General features: G+C 47.1%; 1 protein-coding gene across 2 annotated transcripts in view; it reads right to left on the bottom strand.

Annotated features, from left to right (window-relative positions):
• Positions 1–19858, bottom strand: part of ATP6V0D2 (ATPase H+ transporting V0 subunit d2) — a 29095-nt gene extending 9237 nt beyond the window's left edge. For both annotated transcript variants that reach the window (XM_036264083.1, XM_036264084.1), the window contains exons 1-4: positions 19590–19858; positions 7786–7957; positions 3072–3250; positions 649–728 (exon numbers count right to left, since the gene is read on the bottom strand). In XM_036264083.1, the coding sequence (XP_036119976.1) occupies positions 649–728; positions 3072–3250; positions 7786–7957; positions 19590–19719 (561 nt within the window). In that variant the 5' untranslated portion in view covers positions 19720–19858. The remainder of the gene's footprint in view (positions 1–648; positions 729–3071; positions 3251–7785; positions 7958–19589) is intronic.
• Positions 19859–20825: the final 967 nt, after the last annotated feature.

The following is a 20825-nucleotide window of genomic DNA, read 5'->3' as shown; positions in this document are numbered from 1 at the left end:
GTTAATGCCTATGCATTGCCTCAAACAGTGGCTTCTGCTAGCTTGTTCTGGGATGCCTGCAGGATGCCCGTAAACTCTTTATAATACGGAACTGCCTGCAGTGATGCTTTTAAGAAGACCACGTGATTCAGCAAAACATGTGCTATGGATGGCATGGCAGCCTGTATTCATCCAGCCGTTCTGTGAGAACGTCCAGAGACGCTGTAGTCGTCCAAGTGAAAAGGCAGGTTTTACTCAGTGCCTGTTACATGGAGATACTCAGACGGTCAGTGGCCAGATTATGCATCTTGCTGTGCTGTCCACTGTCTGCAGGTTAAAATTGTGTGGATAGGTTAACTGGGCACTCAGGGACTCTAACAGGAGGGAGGACAGGGACGAACTCTGCCTAACAGGGGGCTCACTGTAAACGCTGGCTGTTTTCAAATCCATGCATCAACCAACACTTTACTTCCAGGCAGAGGGAGGGGGCAGGGGAGGGCACAGAGAACAGGCCGTTAGCTCCTCTCTGCCCCCTTCTGGGTGGGAAGCTGACCTGCATGTCTCCGGAATACACCTCACTTCTAGTAGCAGGAGTTGGCTGATGGGCAAAGTCACCTCTAACAAAGAACTCTGGTGAGGACATATTGAGCAGTGAAGAAAAACAGTTACCTTGTGCAGTTTATTGCGCAGTATTTCAATATTCAGTTCATCGAGTGTATTTTCAGACATGCAGTCTTGAAAGAATGGAGCTGAAACCAGAAGTCATCACAAATGAATTAGTCAAAAGCATGACCATAAACTGTAGAAAATGTCTCCTGAGTGCAATGCCCCCGCAGTCACTTGACAAGGACCCTGGAGTTTTTTTTTTTATTATTATGATTAATTTATTTATTTTTGGAACAGATGTTTCTCCTTTTCCCCCCTAGACACCCTCCTCCCCATCCCACCCCATCCCCAGTATTGTCTATGTCCACTGGTTGTGCATACATGCATATAAGTTCTTTGGTTTATCTCTTCCCTCCCCAGCCTCCTCTGAGGGTTGTCAGTCTGAACCGTACTCCTTTCTATGTCTCTGGATCTGTTTTATTCATTATATTCCACAAATAAGTGAGATCATGTGATATTTGTCTCTCTCTGACTGGCTTATTTCACTTAGCATAATGCTCTCTATGTCCCTCCATGTCATCTCAAAGGGTAAGAGATCTTTCTTTCTTACAGCTGCGTAGTACTCCATTGTGTACATGTACCGCTGCTTTTTTATCCATTCGTCTACTGATGGACACTTGGGCTGTTTCTAGATCTTAGCTATTGTAAATAGTGCTGCTATGAACATAGGGGTACATGTATTCTTCCTGATTGGTGTTTCAGGCTTCTTAGGGTATATTCCTGGAAGTGGAATCCCTGAGGCCCTGGAGTTTCAACCCACAGATGCCATCAACCCCTTAAGAGTGACGGTCATGGCAGTGACCATTTATTAAGCGTTTACTATGTGTACGCCCTTGGCAGCACATGGGATACACTGTAACTCAGCGAGTCCCCATGACACTGGGGGCTGTTCACATCCAGGCTGACTTTTTGAAGTCTCCCCATTATCTAAGAGCAACACCTATCATCTATGCCCTTCCTTTGAGCCAAACATGGAGTCCGTATTCAGTGCCTTACTTCATTTTCAGAACTCCTCAGTGGGGAACTGAAGGGAACTGAATGGCTCAGGTCACCTTGTTGGGACCCGGCAAAGCCGGGCTTCCTGCTCACGGGGGCAGATTCCAGACCCACCCCCTTTCTCTGTGACCAGCGCCCTTAGCACAGGACACTTGGTGACACATTTTTTCCATACAACTTGTGTCCAAAATGGCAAGTGTTGTGACAGAGGGTGCACTGCTCCCATCCACCCGCCAACAGTGGAGAGTGTCTGGCCGGCCCCGCACGCCAATGCGCCTCAGGCATCCGAGCTGGCCGGAGCGCCTCCAGAGAGCCGCGTTCCCAGGCTCCCCCAGCCACGTGTGTCCAGGGAAGCCGCGTGTAGACAGACGTTTAAAAGAAAAGACGCTATTGTAAATAGTGCCGATACGAACATGGGGAGACATATATTCTTTCTGATTGGTGTTTCAGGCTTCTTAGGGTATATTCCTAGAAGTGGGATCTCTGGGCCAAATGGCAGTTCAATTTTTAATTTTTTGAGGTAACACCATATTGTTTTCCATAGTGGCTGCACCAGTGTGCATTCCCACCAGCAGTGTACTAGAGTCCCCTTTTCTCCATACCCTCGCCAACACTTGTTGTTTGATGATTTGTTGGGAAACAGCCCAAATTTCCATCAGTAGATGAATGGATAAAAAAGCTGTGGTACATATACACAATGGAGTACTACGCAGCTGTAAGAAAGAAAGTCTCTTGTCCTTTGAGACGACATGGAGGGACCTGGAGAGTATTATCCTAAGTGAAACAAGTCAAACAGAGAAAGACAAGTATCATATGATCTCACTTATTTGTGGAATATAATGAACATAACAATCTGAGGAATGGAGTAGTCCCAGAGACATGGAAGTGGGGTACAGACTGACAATCCCCAGAAGAGGGGGTGGTGGGGGAGAGATAAACCATAGAACTTATATGCATGTGTGCATGAACAATGGACATGGACAACAAAGCTGTGGGTAGGGTGGGGAGGGAGGGGGAGGGGGAATCAGTGGGGGAAAAAGAAACATCTGTAACAAAAATAAATTAATTAAAAGAAAAGAAGCTACTGATTTAAAAAAAAAAAAAAAAAAAAAGGAAAAGCAAAACCCAGCTACAAAAGTAATGTTTTGGAAAGTTGCAAGTGCGATCATTTCTGTGCTGGGGCTGGTGCCAAGGGCAAGGGTGTGGAGATGGCAGACAGTCTCCGCTCCGTGTCTGAGGCGCGGCTGGCAGGGGACCCTGGCAGGCAACCCTGTTGGTCTTGATCAGAGAAAGCAGGGCCGGACTCGGGGTGTCCTTCGTCCCCTCCCGCCAGCCGTCTCCAGAGGGGAGGCTGTCCCGGGCGAGCTGTGCTTGGGCGCACATGTCCCAGCCCCAGCGACAGCAGAGCCGATGGGGCGGCTCCTCCCTACCTAGGGGCGTCTCCACCAGGACGGCGCTGAACAGGTCGGACGGGGTCTCGGCCACGCTGACCGCCTCCATCTCGGTGAAGCGGCCCAGCGGGTGGCACTTCCCCAGCATCTCCTTCACGGACTTGCCCTGCAGCGCGCCCACCATCAGCAGAACCACGTTGTCGATCATGTAGCCGCACCTGTGAGGAAGGCCCCGCCCTTAGGACAACGGCATCGCGCAGGCGCACCCACGCGTGGGAGCACCCGCCGCCGCCCTGGGGGAGGCAGGTGAGTCTCCTGCTTGGGGCTCTGGGTGTGAGCTGTGAGTGGCTCAGGCCTGCCTCCGGGGGCCAGAGCTGGAGGGAGCAGTCAGCGTCCTAGCAACTGATTAACAGACAGAGGGCGGCCCCTGCGCGGAAACCGTCACGCGGTGGGGTGGAGCGAGCGTGTCCAGCACCTGCTTCATCAGTGGGTGGACCGTGGGCCGAAAAAGCCAAGAAACACCCACCCGGGACCTTTTGTCCTACTAGGAAAACTGGCCATGTAAGCCTGCCGTGAAGCCCATCATCAAGGACTCACAATTTAAAATATTTAAAATAAGTTTAAAAATGAAATATATTTCCTGCCTCTATGGCTCAGTGGTTGAGCGTCGACCCTGCACCAAGAGGTCTCGGGTCGATTCCCGGTCAGGGCACATGCCCAAGGTGTGGGTCTGATCCCCAGTGGGGGTGTGCAGGAGGGGGCTAATCGATGTGCTCCCTCATCGATGTTTCTATCTCTCTCTCCCTTTCCCTTCCTCTCTCTAAAAAAAAAAAAAAAATCAATAAAGAAAAAGTTAAAAAAAAATTTTAAATGTAAATATATTTTATTAAATACTTCATATACTTACTTATGAAAAAGATTCTGTCTTCTCCTCCTATGAGACCAGATAGTGAACTTCCTAGCCCCCAACCCCCTCCCCAGGAGTCCCGATCTCTATTCCATGTGATTCTTTACGAGCTGAGCCCTGCCTGGGTGTGCTGGGTGCTTGTTCACTCCCGGGCTCAGCACCCAGCACAGTCCAAGCACTGAGGCCGAGAAGTGCAGGGACGGACCTTCCTTCGGAGGGTCCAGGGCTCGAATAACACATTTTTCATTAAGCTTTTAAAATGTCTCCAGGTCGCCCGGCCAGAGTGGCTCAGTTGGTTGGAGCATCATCCTGGGCACCTAAAGGTTGTGGGTCTTTTTGCGGTCAGGGCGCATACCTGGGTTTTGGGTTTGATCCCTGGTCACCCGAGGCATGCATGGGAGGTAACTGATCAATGTTTCTCTCTCAGGTTGATGTTGATCTCTCCCTCTCCCTTCCTCTAAGTATGTCCTCAGGTGAGGATCAAAAAAATAATAAAATAAAATAAAATAGCCTCTGGCTAGATTTTAGTCTCTCTCTAAATTTTTGTATTTATATTTATCCCAGGGTGAAGTTAATTTTCTTTTTCCTTTATTGATTTGAGAGACAGAGGAAGGGAGAGGGAGAGAAACAGAAACATCGATGAGAGAGAACATCGATTGGCTGCCTCCTGCATGCCCCCCATTGAGGATCGGGCCCACAACCTGGGCATGTGTCCTGACTGGGAATTGAACCAGTGATCTCCTGGTTCATGGGTGGATGTTCAACCCCTGAGCCACACTGGCCAAACTGAAGTTAATTTTCAATATGCATTGGCATTAACAATGGTGAACATGAGGATGAGTTATTTTACACAGTCATCACAAGTACAGTCATTTAGAGATAACTCCTACTGATCTTTACTAGTTTTAATATCCTTAAAGACAGAGACTTTGTTTAGTACATAGTTTGGCCTCCAAGAGGCCTGAACCATGCATGCATAGAACACAGACACAATGATGATTTTTTTCGATCAACTAATACATTTTCTGTCTGTTCGTACAGTCATGTCAACTCTGGTGCCCACTGGGTAAGCAGAACCCAAGGACATGACAGCCACCTGGCATCTTCCCCGAGCTCCTTTTCTGGGGTCACAGTGCCGAGTCCTAGCTTTTTCTATCCTTTCCATTGAGGAGAATAGTAACTTTAGGGAGGCTGCTCGAAGGTCACCCTTCCCTCGCCATGTTTGTGAACATTACGAAACCCATAGGGAAACACCGACGAGTGCTCTCGCCCAGCAGAGGGGTCAGCACGCACAGCGTTTCCGACGCCGTTGCTCCCGTCGGGAGCCGCGGTGAGCAGTCTTGCCTTTGTCGTGCTCACGACGACAGTCGTGACAGGTCTGAGAAAACCATATTTCTTATGGCAAGGAAGGAAAGACAGGGCTGAAGGGATGGGAGACACACAAGTTTGGGAGAGCATCTGCTGGAAGAATCTAAACTCTAGATCCAGTGACCCAGCAATGCTGCTGCCGAAATCCGCGCTAAAGAAATCCCGGCACGAGAAAGCCCTGAGGTATGTACAAGGAAGTCTGTGGTAGAACTGAATGAAATAGCAAAGAAATGAAACCATCTCGGTGAACAAAGGGGACCAGTTCAATAACTGATGGCACACCCAACACAATGGGACACAAGCTAGGCTTCGAATAAGACAGCGCTATAGGGCCCTGGCTGGTGTGGCTCAGCTGGTTTGAGCCCTGCACTGAGAGGGCGCTGGCTCGATCTCCAGTCAGGGCACGTGCCCGGGTTGGCAGCTGATGAATATTTCTCTCTCGTGTTGATGTTTTTCTCTTTCTCCATCTCCCTACCCATGTCTGTAAAAATGAATAAAAATCTTAGAAAAAGAAAAGATAGCTCTATATGTACTATCTAGAAAATTTTTAATAGATTATATAAGAAAAGACAACTTGAATTATGCAATACACACAAGAGATCTCTCTGTTCTAAAACAAACAATAAACCAACTATGTATGTATAAGTATATACACACACATATACTTATATTTGTTTGCACACATACGTATCTTTTCTTTACAAAAGAAGGTTTGGAAATGCAGCGAGTCTGGGAGGGGCTAGCTCCGGCCTCTGGCCTTCGGAGAGCGTGTGCCAAAGCCCAGTCTTGGCTGTCCCCTCGTCTGTGAAGTGCCAGGAACATCAGTGCCACTTAGGAGGTTGCTGTAAATACTAAATCATCAATACGCATACAGTGACTGTGAGTGCTGGTTTGTAGTGAGCACTACATAAATTAAGGGATTAAATAAGCAAACAAACTTATGGACACAGACAGCAGCGTGGTGATACCAGAGGGAAGGGGTGGGCAGGGAGAAGAGGGAACAGGGGGTCAAGGAGAGAGCCTTGACTTGGGGTGGTGAACACACAATACAATATACAGATGATGTGTTAAGAATTGTACACCTGCAACCTATATGACTTTTATTAACCAATGTTACCTCAAAAAATTCAATAAATAAAAAAAAAGTCTTAAAAAATACACATGTTGTCCAGCTGGTGTGGCTCAGTAGTTGAGCATCGACCCTGCACCAAGAAGTCACTGGTTTGATTCCCGGTCAGGACACATGCCCAGGTTGTGGGCCCGAACCCCAGTGGGGGCGTGCAGGAGGCGGCTGATCGATGTTCTCTCTCTCTCTCCCTTCCTCTTTCTCTAAAATCAATAATGGGAAAAAAATTTATTAAAAAAATGTACATGTTCTTCTTATCCATTGAAAAGATAAAGCTGACAAGATCAAAGGAGGAGCGGTCTGGCTCAGCAGCAAGGCGGAGTTGGGTCTCTCTGGCCATTCCAGCAGGGCCTCAGACCTCTTTCCTGGCACAGGTGACGGCCAGTACTCTGCAGACAGGTTACTGCGGTCAGTCACGACCCCTGGGGGCTGACTGAAGCCAACAGGGAAAGTTGGCACAGAGCCAAGGACAGATCAGTCACCCACTGGGCAGACCGCTGTAAATACCTAGCCTACAGCTCAGCTCCCACCCACCTTTGATCCCAGCTTGTCAGCTGGAGGGCTCCACGTTTCGAGCACTGGGTATAATTTATTAGCTGGGTGAATGAAAGTGCCGTTTCCTATCGTGTCCAAGTTCACATGATTTAGAATGAACGGCCTTCACATTGAAAGACGGTAGCCTGGTGACGGAACGATAAACACGGACATGCATAACCATGGTGGGGGCTCCTTATCCTGTCGCCGGGGGGCCAGGAAAGGGCTGAGGTGGCCTGAAGAACAATTTGTGACATTTCAGCCCCACCCTGACAAGTGATCCAAAAATGTCACATGGTGTCTGGCTGGTGTGGCTCAGTGGTTGAGCATCAACCCTGCACCAAGAGGTTGCCAGTTCAATTCCTGGTCAGGGCATATGCCCAGGTTGTGGGCCAATCCCCAGTGGGGGGATGCAGGAGGCGGCCAGTCGATGTTCTCTCTCATTGATGTTTCTCTTTCTCCCTTTCACTTACTTCCTCTCTCTCTAAAATCAATACAGGAAAAGAAGATTTCAAAAATGTCACATGGTGTCTGCTGGCGGTCTCAACCACCCAAACACTTGAATCATCAGCTCCATGGGTCATCTCAAAAATGAAAATGGAAAACTGCTGTCTGGACCACCGCCACCTGCTGGTCATGCTGAGAAGTGGGTGAAATCTGTTTTCCAACAGGGGGAATGCGGTTCCCTGAGTTTATCAGTTGCTGCGGTGTGAATGTATTCAAACTCACAAACACAGAGAAGGTCTTAGCCCCAAACCACAGCTAAGACCCCACCTGCACACGTGGCGCCTCCCACCGGGACTCCCGCCACCACTCACGTCATGTAGGTGAGAAATGTGCTCAGGGGCTCCAGCGAATGGTTCCGGAAGTACTCAAACTCTCTGCACAGCTTCTTCCTCATCTCCATGTCGATTTTGTAAACGGTGAGAGGGTTTGTTTGATTCGCCAAAAAGTTGCCATAATCAGTGGTCTGCAGATGAACTTTCAGATCTGAAGTAGAATAAAACCCCGAAGCAGGTGAGATTCGAAACACACAAGAATGACCTTTGCAACATTAATTAATGTATACTAACTTTAAGATAAAAACATATCTAATTCTTCTTACCTGAGCAGACCGCAACCTAAGGTCTATATGTGATTTAGACAAGTGTATCTCCCTAAAGCAGTAAACAATCCTCATCAATATGGGTGTTCCAGTACAGTGGACAGTTTCCATGACCTAGAAAACCTGGAATTTTTGCACACAGCTAAAAAGGACGCTAACGAGCACCCCAGGCAGAGGTGGCAAGTGTGTTTTACCGGATGTGCTGCTGGGAACCGCTGCTCGGCCAGCTTGACGGGAAAGAGACGTTGGTCAGTAACATCCGCCAGGACTGCGGGACTGGTGTGCTTCCTTACAGATGAGGACACCGAGGCCCGGGTGGAGTTAGACAGCAGCGGAGCGTGCCCAGGTGGGCCTCCTTCCCTTACCTAACATCTTTTCCACAGGCCCAGGCCAGGAGCCTTTAAACAACCATGTGCTCGGCTGCCAGATCATGGGCTTCGATTCCACTGATGGTGGCCTCCTCCTGAGCGAGCCCTGAGCTCTCCGTGGCTGTTTGGGCCTCTGTGAAAGGGAAGTGCAGCCATGACCGGTTGCTCAGTGGTTAGAGCATAGGCCTGTGGACCAAGGAGTCCTGGGTTCCATTCCGGTCAAGGGCAGTGGTTCGATCCCCCTGGGGGTTAGCTTGAGTGGGGTCAAGGGCAGTGGTTCGATCCCCCTGGGGGTTGGCTTGAGTGGGAGGCAACCAATCGATGTGTCTCTCCCTCCCTCTCTATCTGAATATCAGTGGAGAAATACCCTCGGGTGAGGACTTAAAAAAGAAAAGGGAGTGTGCAAACTTTCACTCTGCAGGTGGCTTAGGCCAAGGAGACACCTGTCAAGGGTGCGTCCCAACTCAGGCCCTGCTTTCCCCACGCCCTGCAGTCTTCTGTCTACAAAAGGGGCAGAATCTATGCTTCGGGGTTGCTGTGGGGATTGAACGAGACGGCAGAGGGGAGCCAGCATGTAGACCTGCCACGTAATGTCAACCTCTTCTCGCCTGTAGGCACTACATCCCAAATCGTTTGACTCAGTTGGCTAAGGACTGTGCTGTTTACTCCCTAAACCATAATTTTTTCAACCAACATATTGAAATTGACCATCATGTGTTATGATTACTTTGATTTTAATGAATATATCAATGTCTGTAAAACCCGACTTCTTTCTTGTGGTTGCTTGTTTACGGCCGCCTTAAGTGACGAGATGTTGCCTACTTTTCCAGTGACGGCCTCTGAGACCACCCTTCACACGCCTGGTGCAGAACCCGGGGGTCTGGCCACCCGACGGCCTCTTCACAGACACGGCAGTGTGGCCGACATTGTCTCTCAGCCTTAACAGTAACTCCAGGTCATAGACGGAGAAGCGGAGGCCCAGAGAAATAACTGGTCGCAGTCTCCACGTGCAGTGTTTGAAGCCCAGACAGGCCCATCCTCATTCAGTGTCTCGCAGCCGGCCATCGGGCCTGGGTGCTTCACGCTTCCCCGCCTCAGTTCCAGCCTCCCCCCAGGTGCCGAGGACCGCGCCAGGCCGGCTGCGCCCACCGCGCCCACCACAGCGCTTCCTTTTCCTTAGCAGTAGCGCATTAGCTGTCCGTGGGCCCAGAATGTCTCCCAGCTCAACTCGCCTCCCCAGCACCCATGTCACTGGCATTTCCCAACCTACTGTCCCCCAACTTTGGAATCATATCCCAAACACCAGTAATCACAATGGTAAAATGGGAAGAATTCTTTCAGAAATTCTAGCACAGAGGGAATTCTCGTTGGGGGTATGCTGCAGTTCAGGGTACGCTGCAGTTCAGGGTACTCAGGGGTTCTCAGGAATTCTTATGATGTACGGTTCAGAGTGTCCTCAGAAGTCTGTGATGGCCCTGGAAATGGGATGTAGGCCAGGGAGATGGCCTCCAGGGGGAGCTCTTTTCTAGCATGGAAGTCCTTGTAGGGCAGAGACTGTATCTTTAAAAATTTTTTTTGGAAGAGAAACTAAGAAAATAATCCCATTTACCATTGCGGCAAAAAAATTAAGATATCTAGGAATAAACTTTACCACAGAAATAAAGGACCTATTCGCAGAAAACCACAGGTCATTGAAAAAAGAAATAGAGGAAGATATAAAAAAGTAGAAGCACATACCCTGTTCATGGATTGGAAGAATTAACATCATTAAAATGTCCATACTACCCAAAGCAATCTATAGATTCAATGCAATAACCATCAAAATACCAACAGCATACTTCACAGAACTAGAACAATTATTTCAAAAGTTCATATGGAACCAAAAAAGACCTCGAATAGCCTCAGCAATCTTGAAAAGGAAGAACAAAGTTGGAGGGATCACATTACCAGATATCAGGTTATACTACAAAGCCACTGTAATCAAAACATCCTGGTACTGGCACAAGAACAGGCATATAGACCAGTGGAACAGAACAGAGAACCCAGAAATGGACCCAAGGCAATATGCTCAATTAATATTTGACAAAGGGGGCAAGAGCATACAGTGGAGTAAGGACAGCCTCTTTAATAAATGGTGCTGGGAAAATTGGACAGCTACATGCAGAAAAATGAAACTAGACCATCAACTTACACCCTACACAAGAATAAACTCAAAATGTATAAAAGACTTAAATGTGACTCATGAATCCATAAAAATCCTGGAAGAAACTGTAGGCAACAAAATTTCAGACATCATACGCAGCAGAATTTTTACTGATACATCACCTAAGGCAATAGAAACAAAGGAGAAAATGAACACATGGGACTACATCAAACTCAAAAGCTTCTGCACAGCAAAAGATACAATCATCAAAACAGAAAGGTTACTCACTGTATGGGAGAGCATCATTGCCAATGATATATCAGATAAGGGGCTCATTTCCAATATATATAGAGTGCTCATACAACTCCACAAAAGGAAGACAAAAAACCAAATTAAAAAATGGGCAGAGGAACTAAATAGACACCTCTCCAAACAGGACATACACATGGCTAAGAGACATATGAAGAAATGCTCAACATCACTAATCATCAGACAGATGCAAATTAAAACAACTATGAGGTATCACCTCACACCTGTCAGAATGGCCGCCATCAACAAATCATCAAACAACAAGTGTTGGAGAGGGTGTGAAGAAAAGAGGACTCTAGTACACTGCTGATGGGAATGCAGACTGGTGCAGCCACTGTGGAAACACTATGGTGTTACCTCAAAAAGTTAAAAATGAAACTGCCATTTGATCCCAGTGATCCCACTGCTAGGAATATACCCTAAGAAGCCTGAAGCACCAATCAGAAAGAATATATGTACCCCCATGTTCATAGCAGCACTATTTACAATAGCTAAGATCTGGAAACAGCCCAAGTGTCCATCAGTAGACGAATGGATAAAAAAGCAGTGGTACATAAACACAATGGAGTACTATGCAGCTGTAAGAAAGAAAGATCTCTTATCCTTTGAGACGACATGGAGGGACCTGGAAAGTATTATCCTAAGCGAAACAAGCCAAACAGAGAAAGACAAGTATCATATGATCTCACTTATTTGTGGAATATAATGAACATAACAGTCTGAGGAATGGGGTAGTCCCAGAGACGTGGAAGTGGGGTACAGGCTGACAATCCCCAGAAGAGGGGATGGTGGGGAAGAGATAAACCACAGAACTTATATGCATGTGTGCATGAACAATGGACATGGACACAAAGCTGGGGACAGGGCAGGGAGGGAGGAGGAGGGGGGAATCAGTGGGGGGAAAAGGAGAAACATCTGTAACGAAAATAAATATATTAATTAATAAAAAATAAAAATAATTTTTTTTTTTATTGCCCTGGCTGGTTTGGCTCAGCAGTTAGAGCATTGGCCTGTGGACCGAAGGGTCTCAGGTTCGATTTCGGGTCAAGGGCACATACCTGGGTTGCAGGCTCCATCTCTAACCCCTGTCGGAGTCATGCGGGACGCAACCAGTAGATGTGTCTCTCACGTGGATGTTTCTCTCTCTCCCCTCTCCCTCTTTCCCTTCCACTCTATGTAAAATCAATGGAAAAATATCCTCTGGTGAGGATTAACAGAAAATAAAATAAACAAAAATAAAATTATCTTTTATTGATTTAGAGAGAGGAGGGGGGGAGAGAGAGAAACATGGATTTTTTTGTTCCACTTATTCATGCATTCATTGGTTGATTTTTATATGTGCCCTGACCAGGGATTGCCCCACAACCTCCGTGTATCCAGCGATGCGCTAACCAACTGAGCTACCCAGCCAGGGCCGGGTCTGTACCTTTTGTATCTACATTTTCTTGGCTGCAGCTAGAACATGCTCACTACAGACTTGTTGAATTAACTGGTACTTGAAGGCACAGCTGGAAAGGAATGAAGTTCGTGTCCTTTCGTGGGACGTCACTGTTAGTGAGGCATAGTCTGCTCCTCTCTGTCCCGTCCGCAGAAGGATGGTAGAGAGCCCTCTCACCACACCCGAGAGCTGGGGACACGTCCACCAAACATTGTAGAAAAGATGTTGTTCCTAAATTCTCGCACTCCAAAGTATTCATTACACCACCTTGTCTTTCTGACGAGGAAAGAATGCTTGCAACAGGCTCATTGGTCCTTTTTAAGATCTATAAAGATAGCATTGCCACGAAAAGGCACAGAGCACCTCACTGGACCTCAGTCGGCGGGGCCGCCGCTTGGACCTTCTGGAAAAGCAACACTGCGGAGACAGCAGAGGTCAGTGGCCCCGGAGGCGGGGTCAGCGAGAAATCACGTCTTCATACAAACAGTGGTGTTCATTCTTTTACAGAATATTTTATGCCCCTTCATCATCATTATTTTGGTTCAAGTCTCTTGTAAAGAACTTAAAGTCTTCTGTGTGGACACAGCCTCCTACCAGACCCTTGGCACAGGCCAGGAGACTAACTTCCCTCTCTTGTCCTCTGGAGGGACTGAGTCAGAGGGTCCCCGCCAGGGCTCAGCTCACTGTCACACGGGGCAGGCCTGGGAACAGATGAGTCCCTCTGACCACACTCGCACAGGTCTGCATGAATATTAGCCCTAGGGCTTTGCACAGCTTGTCTGGACAATCTGCATTTTCTCTCTTCCAAACCCACCTGAAACCTTATGTGTTTCTAAAACAATAGGCTGGTAACAAGATATCTTCCTTTTGAGGACTAGAGGATTTATCGTTGCCCAGTTGGTTCTCTTTTACAGCAAGTGTTGCTTTAGTACACAGCATGCTCGTGACACTGTTACCACTCTTGTTTATTCATTTTATGGTGCATATTGTATAGAGAAGTCAACACAATACCAAATCCTTAACTTTTATCACGATAGGGAGGCTAGGGAGGTGGCGATGGTCTCTCAGTGCAACAGGTACATGACCATTCACAGGTTACCTACTAACCAACATCCTATGAAATAATCAGGAAGGCAGACATTACTTTCTGTGTCACAGTGGAGCTGTTGACAAACAAGACTCATTCGCGGATCTTAACTAGAACTCAGAGACAGATGTTTTAGTGAACAACATCTCTGTCCTCCATTCCTGACAGGATGTCAGGAGCGTCAGATTAGCCACAGCTTCTGCTCTTCACGGAGGACATGAAACCCTTACTGTATTTAGACTGATTTTCTCAGCAGTCATTATAACCCATAGTTTCCTGATTCACACTGATATTCCTGAGAGTGCCCACAAGGTGGGTTGGCACGGATTAAGACATAACTGTGCAAAAAATGGTTGAAAAAAAAATTATTGGGAGGAAAAAAAGAAACACACGAGACAGAAAAACAGCAAAGCCATGTGGACATAGAGGGCGTTCAACCAGGGTGCAGGGATGACTCCTTCAACCCCTGACATCAGATGGAAAATTCTGTGTGTGTGCACCCGTCTGTATTTTACTAAGAATGTTATTCTTCAGGTCAAGGGTCCGACATTTCCTTCACTCCCAGTTGAAGCTGAAGGTGGTTCCTCTTTGAATTCTTTAGTGAGCTGCCCAAACCTTGTTATGTATCCTGAAGACATTTTGTGTATTGTTGGTGTTTAAATTTGCATTTTTAGCCCATTTGAAAGCTTGACAAAACTAAATAGAATGTATTCAAATGACTTCCCTCAGAAACACTCATTCTGCCCTGGGTCCCATTAATGTTTTTCTACCTCAATTGATGCGGATTTTCAATATGTGGCTGAGACTCTGCAGTCCCCAAACTCCTCATGTAATATGCTTTAGTGCCTTAGGAGTTGGGACTATTGTAATTATTTGTAGCCAACAGAGTTAGTTAGCATCTGGAAGCGTTTTCTGGCTGTTTCCATGGCTGATGAGAGGAGATGGCCCCTCTCAGCCTGGGCAGCTGGGCCTCAGCTCTGGCCGTCACAGCCCAGAACCACCAGCAAGACTGCAGGATGCTCGGCAGTCGCCTTTGGGCTTGTCCGCCTTCTCTGTGCTCTCCTGACTACCGGCAGCCTGCATGATCTCTGCTTTCTGGCTTTTTCTAGAATAATCTGGAAGTCTAAAGCACTTCTTTCTGGACATATACACTACTGATTTTATGAGTATGTTTCAAAAGGAGCAACTATAGCTGTTTTAAGAATAAAAATACTATATCATAGATGTGAAGTCTTTGGTAAGGTTTTGAAAATATTGTAATTTAAAGATAATTTCCAGAGAGGTAGGAATGGGGTGGAGTCAAAGGAGAGAGAGTTTCTGTTTTACAAGATGAGTAAGTCCTGCGGATCTTGGGTGCAGCACAGACCCGTAGTTAACCCCCACCCCCCTCGATAACAAAGTGGGAGGAAGTATTTAGAGCTGATGGATAGGTTTTCATAGACTGTGGTGATGGTTTCCCGGGTGCAGACTTCTCTCTAAACTCATTGAAATGTCTACATTCAATACGTACAGCTTTTATATATTAGCCAGACCTCAATAAGCTGATTTCAAAACACAGACTATTTCCATTTATAGTGCTTCCCAGTTCTAACAACACTCTCCCATGTACAACCTCATTTATTTCTACAAACAGCTCAACACAGCGTGCGCGACCGGTACGTGTTACACGTGAGAACTCTGGGCTCAGGCTAGAGCCCAGCTCGGCCCCTGACCTGGCAGAGGTCAAGGCAGGACCCTGGCCTCACCTCGGTGGATTTTCTTAAAGCTTCAATTAAAGACAAACCTCAAATAAGCTCTCTTGTCAATAGATACAGAGAGACTAGCGAGAGAATAAAATTCTCTGGACCAAAGTTCTTAGCTTTTTTTGGCCATAGATCCCTAAGCAATCTGGTGATGTTTTTCTCCTAAGAATATTTATAAATATGCAGAATGAAAATAGATAGGATTTCAAAGGAAACCAAATGTATTACAATATAGTTATCAAGACATTTAAAAATGTATAACACTGTGCTCCCTTATTGTGCTGGCCTGCTCCTATCACCTCGTCCTGATTACATAAACAAAAGGCAAAGCATGAAGTTTTCAGAGGCGACCTGAGGAAGGACCAGCCGGCCTGTGCTCCTCTAAATTAATGTGTCCTCTAAGCAAATTTGTTAGTTTTCAGAACTTTAGAGCAGGATGAACAGCAGGATAGATGTGTGCTGACCCAGTTCACCCAGCTCCCTTCCGCCGCCTCCACTCCCTCCTGCTTATCGCCAACTGCCTCGGCTTCTGCACTCACTTGCTCTCCTCCAAGGCCAACAAGAAATGCCAGTTGCAGAGATTTGTAACAAGCCCCCTATGAAATAGAAAAGTAGCTGAAAGTCGGGGCTGATCTTCGAGAACGTGGGATCAGTCGCCAGCTGGCTTTGCTCTCTATTTGGCTTTAATTTGGGTTCTCTCACACCACAACATTTGGAGGCCCCAGCTAGATCCTTCCCTTACAGGGAAGCCCCAGACCAGACCACTAGGCCAGCTATCAAAACTGCAGGGGGGACTGCTCTGGGGGAAGGCCTCGGAGGGACATTCCTCTGCCTCGGGACTCAGCCTGCCCTCCCAGTTTCCCTAGCCCGGTCTCCAATCCTGCTCTAAATTGAATTCTGAGAGAGTGGCTGGACTCCTCTGAGTCATCTGGAATGTCACCGGTGAGTACTGTTTTCTGTTCAGTCTGGTAGGCGCCTTTCAGTGGCAAGGGGAAGGCTGGACACGGCATTACTTCCCCGGCCAGGTCCCCCTGCGAGACGTCACAGGGAACTTCAGTCCATTAACTTCAGTCTTCAGTCGGTTCTGGAACTTATGTCAGTTGTCAGTTCTGTTTTGGTTTCAGTAACTTCGGTTTCAGCCCTGTCTGTATTGTTTTTCTGTTTGTTTATTGGCCCTCTGGATTGCCTGCTGTTGTCTGGTTGCACTTCCTTTTGTTGTCATGGGCCAAAGTCAGTCTGGTACAAACCTCCATTGCAATGCCTATTGGATAATTTTAAAGATTTCAAAACTAGGGCAAAAGCTATAATGTCCCAGTAATATAATGTCCCGGTAAGCTCTGGGACCTTACAAACCCTATGTGAACTTGAATGGCCTGCCTTCGGGGTTAATGGCCACCCAAAGGTAATTTCAATTTGCAATTGGCTTTTATGGTCCATCAGAAAATATACAGGAGCCCTGGACACCTGGATCAAATGCCATATATTGACATTTGGATTGATATAACTACAGACAAACCCAATTATATTAAGAAATGTCAGTGTCCAGAGGTTCAAAAGAAAGGAAAAACAGTTTTGTTAACAATGCCTCTGCCTGCCCTGAAGAACAGTTAACTCCTCCCGGGTCCTTGAGGAAAATATATCCGTCCTTCAGGACCCTCCTGAGGATACACTAAAATGTTAATTAACCTGAGTTTGCCTACTTTGGGTTCTTCTTACAGAAAAGCTAGAGGATAGATTTGGATCTGTTAATGATCTGTAGATTCAAAAAATGTCTATTGAAAATATGAATATATTTGCCAATCGAAAGGTAAAAGATTTGTTAAGAGAAATCTTAGAAGGAAATCATAAGGTAAATAATGAATTTAATAATATACATGAATATAAAATAATATAGAATTTATTTGCTTCTTTTTCAGCCAAAAGGAAAGTTTTTGTTCCCCAGTATTTGCCTGGGAAGCAAAAGTGATATTATTGAAATGTTTCTATGTTATGTTAATCAGGTACCTGATTCCTTAAAGACCCATTTTCTTAATCATAAGAACTGAAGTTTCACTGACCTATGTTTATGTTTAACATCTGTTGTTATCACTTCAAATAAATAAATAATTAAGTACTGTTTCATAATAATACTATATAATCTTTTGGTCAAATATGTTTGACAACCTTCTCAGGATTTGAATTTTAAGAACTTTTTCTTGATCTGGAATTAGTTTTGAGTCCTTCCAATAGGACCTGGAATTCCTCAAGGATTTGTTTTCTCTCCTATGAAAGGAAACCAATCAGTGCAGATGGCTTAGCACAGTCTGTTCCCCACTGGAGCACGGTGAGGGGACAACAGACAAACAGTCCTCACTCTCAAGGGGCTTATACTATGAGATATTTGGTAAAGTCATGCTTGGATTATTTAAAGAAAGAACGTGATTAAACCTCAGAGGCCTGAAGATCAAGCTCTTTTCGGTTTAACTGAGAAAGTTTTTTCTTTCATGGTGCAACAATTTACTGACATGTAAAAAAGAAATTGTGAAGATAATAAGGATTTAAGATTTATGAATGATAGAAAATGGAAAATTGACATGAAAGAATAAAAAAGATGACTCTTTGCCGCTTCCTCCTGCCTTGCTGGCGGGGCGGGCGGCTCTCGGAGCCTGGCTGTTGCGTCCTGTGTATGGGAGGACCGGTGTCGGACGGACATGGATGTGACCGGGTGCACTGGCTTCTTTGCGGGGGGATCCCCAGCAGCCGACGTAGTATCTGTGGAGCCTTATTCGGACCCACGATGGATACGTTACTGCCACTAACACATCCTGTGGAACCCCGAGCTTATATTTTAATTCCTCTGCCAGAGGACCCCCGAGAAGACAGACACCCCAGATTGCTCGTAGCCCCAGAAGAGACTTGGTTCACGTGCACTACCAGACTGACTCCCCGTATTAACTCACATGATGACTTTGGACTGTGTATTCTAATTTATGTAATCCTGCAGGTCTACTCTTACTCCGGTGAAGGCGGCACGAACATTTTGGAATCTCAGCTGGAAGGAAAAACGGGCAACACCCATATTAGTTCCTCTTAGCGAGCTTAGGAACAGCAGGCCCTGCAGCCGTTGGTACAACTGCACTAGTCACGGGAGACCAGAATTTTAAGGCACTTAGTAAACAGATAGATCGAGACCCCTCAATCTAGAAAGCTCTATCACCTATTAGAAAAGTCCCTAAATTCCTTAGCTGACATCACAGAATAGAAGGGGACTTGATCTCTTCTTAGTACAAGGAGGTCTGTGCATGGCTCTGGGGGACCTGCTGTTTCTGCGCTAATCACTCCGGCATCACACGAGACGGCCTCTCCCTAGTTGGGCAAAGGCTCCAACACAGAGAAGAACTAAGAAAATCAGGAGCAGCTGGTTCGAGGGGCTATATCATTGGTCTCTGGTTACAACCCTCTTATCAGCGATAGCAGGACCTCTTCTATTGTTGCTCTTAGGGCTACTTTTTGGCCCCATAATTATTAACTGGTTGACTAGATATATCAGAGAAAGAACCCAGACAGTTAAACTTATGGTCCTAAACACCCATTACCAGAGAATTCAAAAGTCAGGTGAGGAAACAATGAATCGATTCCCCTGAAACCGGCGGGGAATGGACGGCTCCTATCACCTCGTCCTGATGAGATCAACAAAAGGCCAACCACGGAGCTTGCAGAGGCGACCTGAGGAAGGGCCAGCCGGCCTGTGCTCCTCTGAATGAGTGTGTCCTCTAAGCGAACTTGTTAGTTTTTAGAACTTAGAAAATAGAACGAATAGCAGGATGAACAGCAGGATAGATGTGTGCTGACCCAGTTCCCCCAGCTCCCTCCCACCTCCGCCCCCTCCCGCGTATCGCCAACTGCCTCGGCTTCTGCACTGGCTTGCTCTCCCCCAAGGCCAACAAGAAACGCCAGTTGCAGAGGTTGTAACAAGCCCCCTATGAAATAAAATAGTAGCTGAAAGTCGGGGCTGATTGCCGAGAACTCGGGATCCGTCGCCGGCCGGCTCTGCTCTCCATTTGGCTTTAATTTGGCTCCGGTGGTCTCTGGGTTCTCTCGCGCCACAACATTATTAAGATGTTAAACATCACCATTAAGGAAAGGAATAGCTACCACACTTTTGAAATAGTAAAAACATAAGTGATATTTCAAAGCACCTACCAGAAGTGTATAAAATATTGACTTTCTATTGGTGACAAAGTACCTACCTACATTATGATAAAAGGAAAATAAAATTTTCACATAGAGAATACTGAACACAGAGATGTAACTGTTTCTCTGGTCCAAGTTCTCCGGCCCCTGAGGTCTGGGCCTGGGAATAAGAACCTGCGCCCAGCTCCCTGCCCCCACCTGGGTCCTCGTCCGTGGGCAGCAGCACCCTCCCTGTCCAGCCGGGGAGACCAGCTTACCCTCCAGGGTCTCGCACTGGACCAGGTTGGCGTAGTCCTGCGGGGTCAGGAGGCCAGCCTTGCAGCCTCGGGCCAGGCCCTCCAGGTAACCATGGTCCACGTTGAAGCACAGCTCTGCGGTTTCCAGCATGGGGACAGGTCAGGGCTGGCCAGGCGGGGACAGCGGCGTCTTGGGAGCCCTCAGACTGGCACTGGTCTGGGAGAGCGCGGGGCACAGGAGTTACCAGGAAGCCGTTCCTCAGCTGACAGTCAGGGTTTGGGTGACTAGTTTCCTCCAGTTTCAGTGGCTCTGACCACAGAGCGCTCAGCAGTGTTGACAGCAACAGTGACTCTGCGACTGTCAACCTGTGAAGCTGCTGCTACAGGACGGGCAGCAGGAGGGTCAGGGCTGGCTGGGCTCCACCCAGAGCCTCCCCAGCTTTGCCCCGAAAGGGGGAAACACGGGATGTTTTGTAAATATCCCCTCAGCTGAGCTCAAAGTAAGTACTCAGTTTCTTCAGGGCTGTTTTGTGAAGACAGAGAGGGCCTTTGAAAGAAAACTAAGTTATGTAAATGAATCCCTTGGGGGCAGGCGGATTAAAGAATCCTGAGGAGCAAACCCAGCCCTTTGGGTGTGTTTGTGTTTGTTTAAAAATGTAAAACTTTCTGTGATAAGACACTTCGAACCTACACAAAAGGAACCAATACCTCGATTGACCCCCAGGTGTCCATCCCTCAGCCTCAGTGATGGCCGCTCAGGGCCAACGTGCTGGCTTGACCTGGGTGGGCAGGCTTTCTCCGCAACGGTCCCAGCGTCAGTATTCCCGGCCTGTGGGCTCAGAGCGCCTCTGTGGCCAGCACTCAACCTGGCCACTGTGGAGGAAGCAGCCACAGACCATGTGTCAATGAATGAGCACAACTGCGTTTCAACAAAACTTTATTTACGAAAACAAGTGGAGGGCAGATTGGCCTCTTGGTCGGCTGGCCAACCCCTCGCCCCTCCTCCCCACTCTGAACCACTGTCCAACAGATACAAGCCATCCTGTGATTTTATCCATAAACATTCCAGGAAGGAGTCCGAAATGTCATCATGGTTCTCTTATAACAAAGTTATCCCTTAATACTAAGTATATCGTCAATGTTCAAATGTTCTCAACATAAATTTTTTTTTACGCTTGATGTATTTGATTGAGGAGAGGTGACATCGATGTATGTGTCCCTGAGCTCTCTTAGGTCCCCTCCCCTCCCACTCCCCCT

Source organism: Molossus molossus, unplaced genomic scaffold (assembly GCF_014108415.1).
Source record: "Molossus molossus isolate mMolMol1 unplaced genomic scaffold, mMolMol1.p scaffold_m16_p_16, whole genome shotgun sequence".
Taxonomy (NCBI): Eukaryota; Metazoa; Chordata; class Mammalia; order Chiroptera; family Molossidae; genus Molossus; species Molossus molossus.
This window is presented reverse-complemented; position numbering and strand designations above follow the sequence as displayed.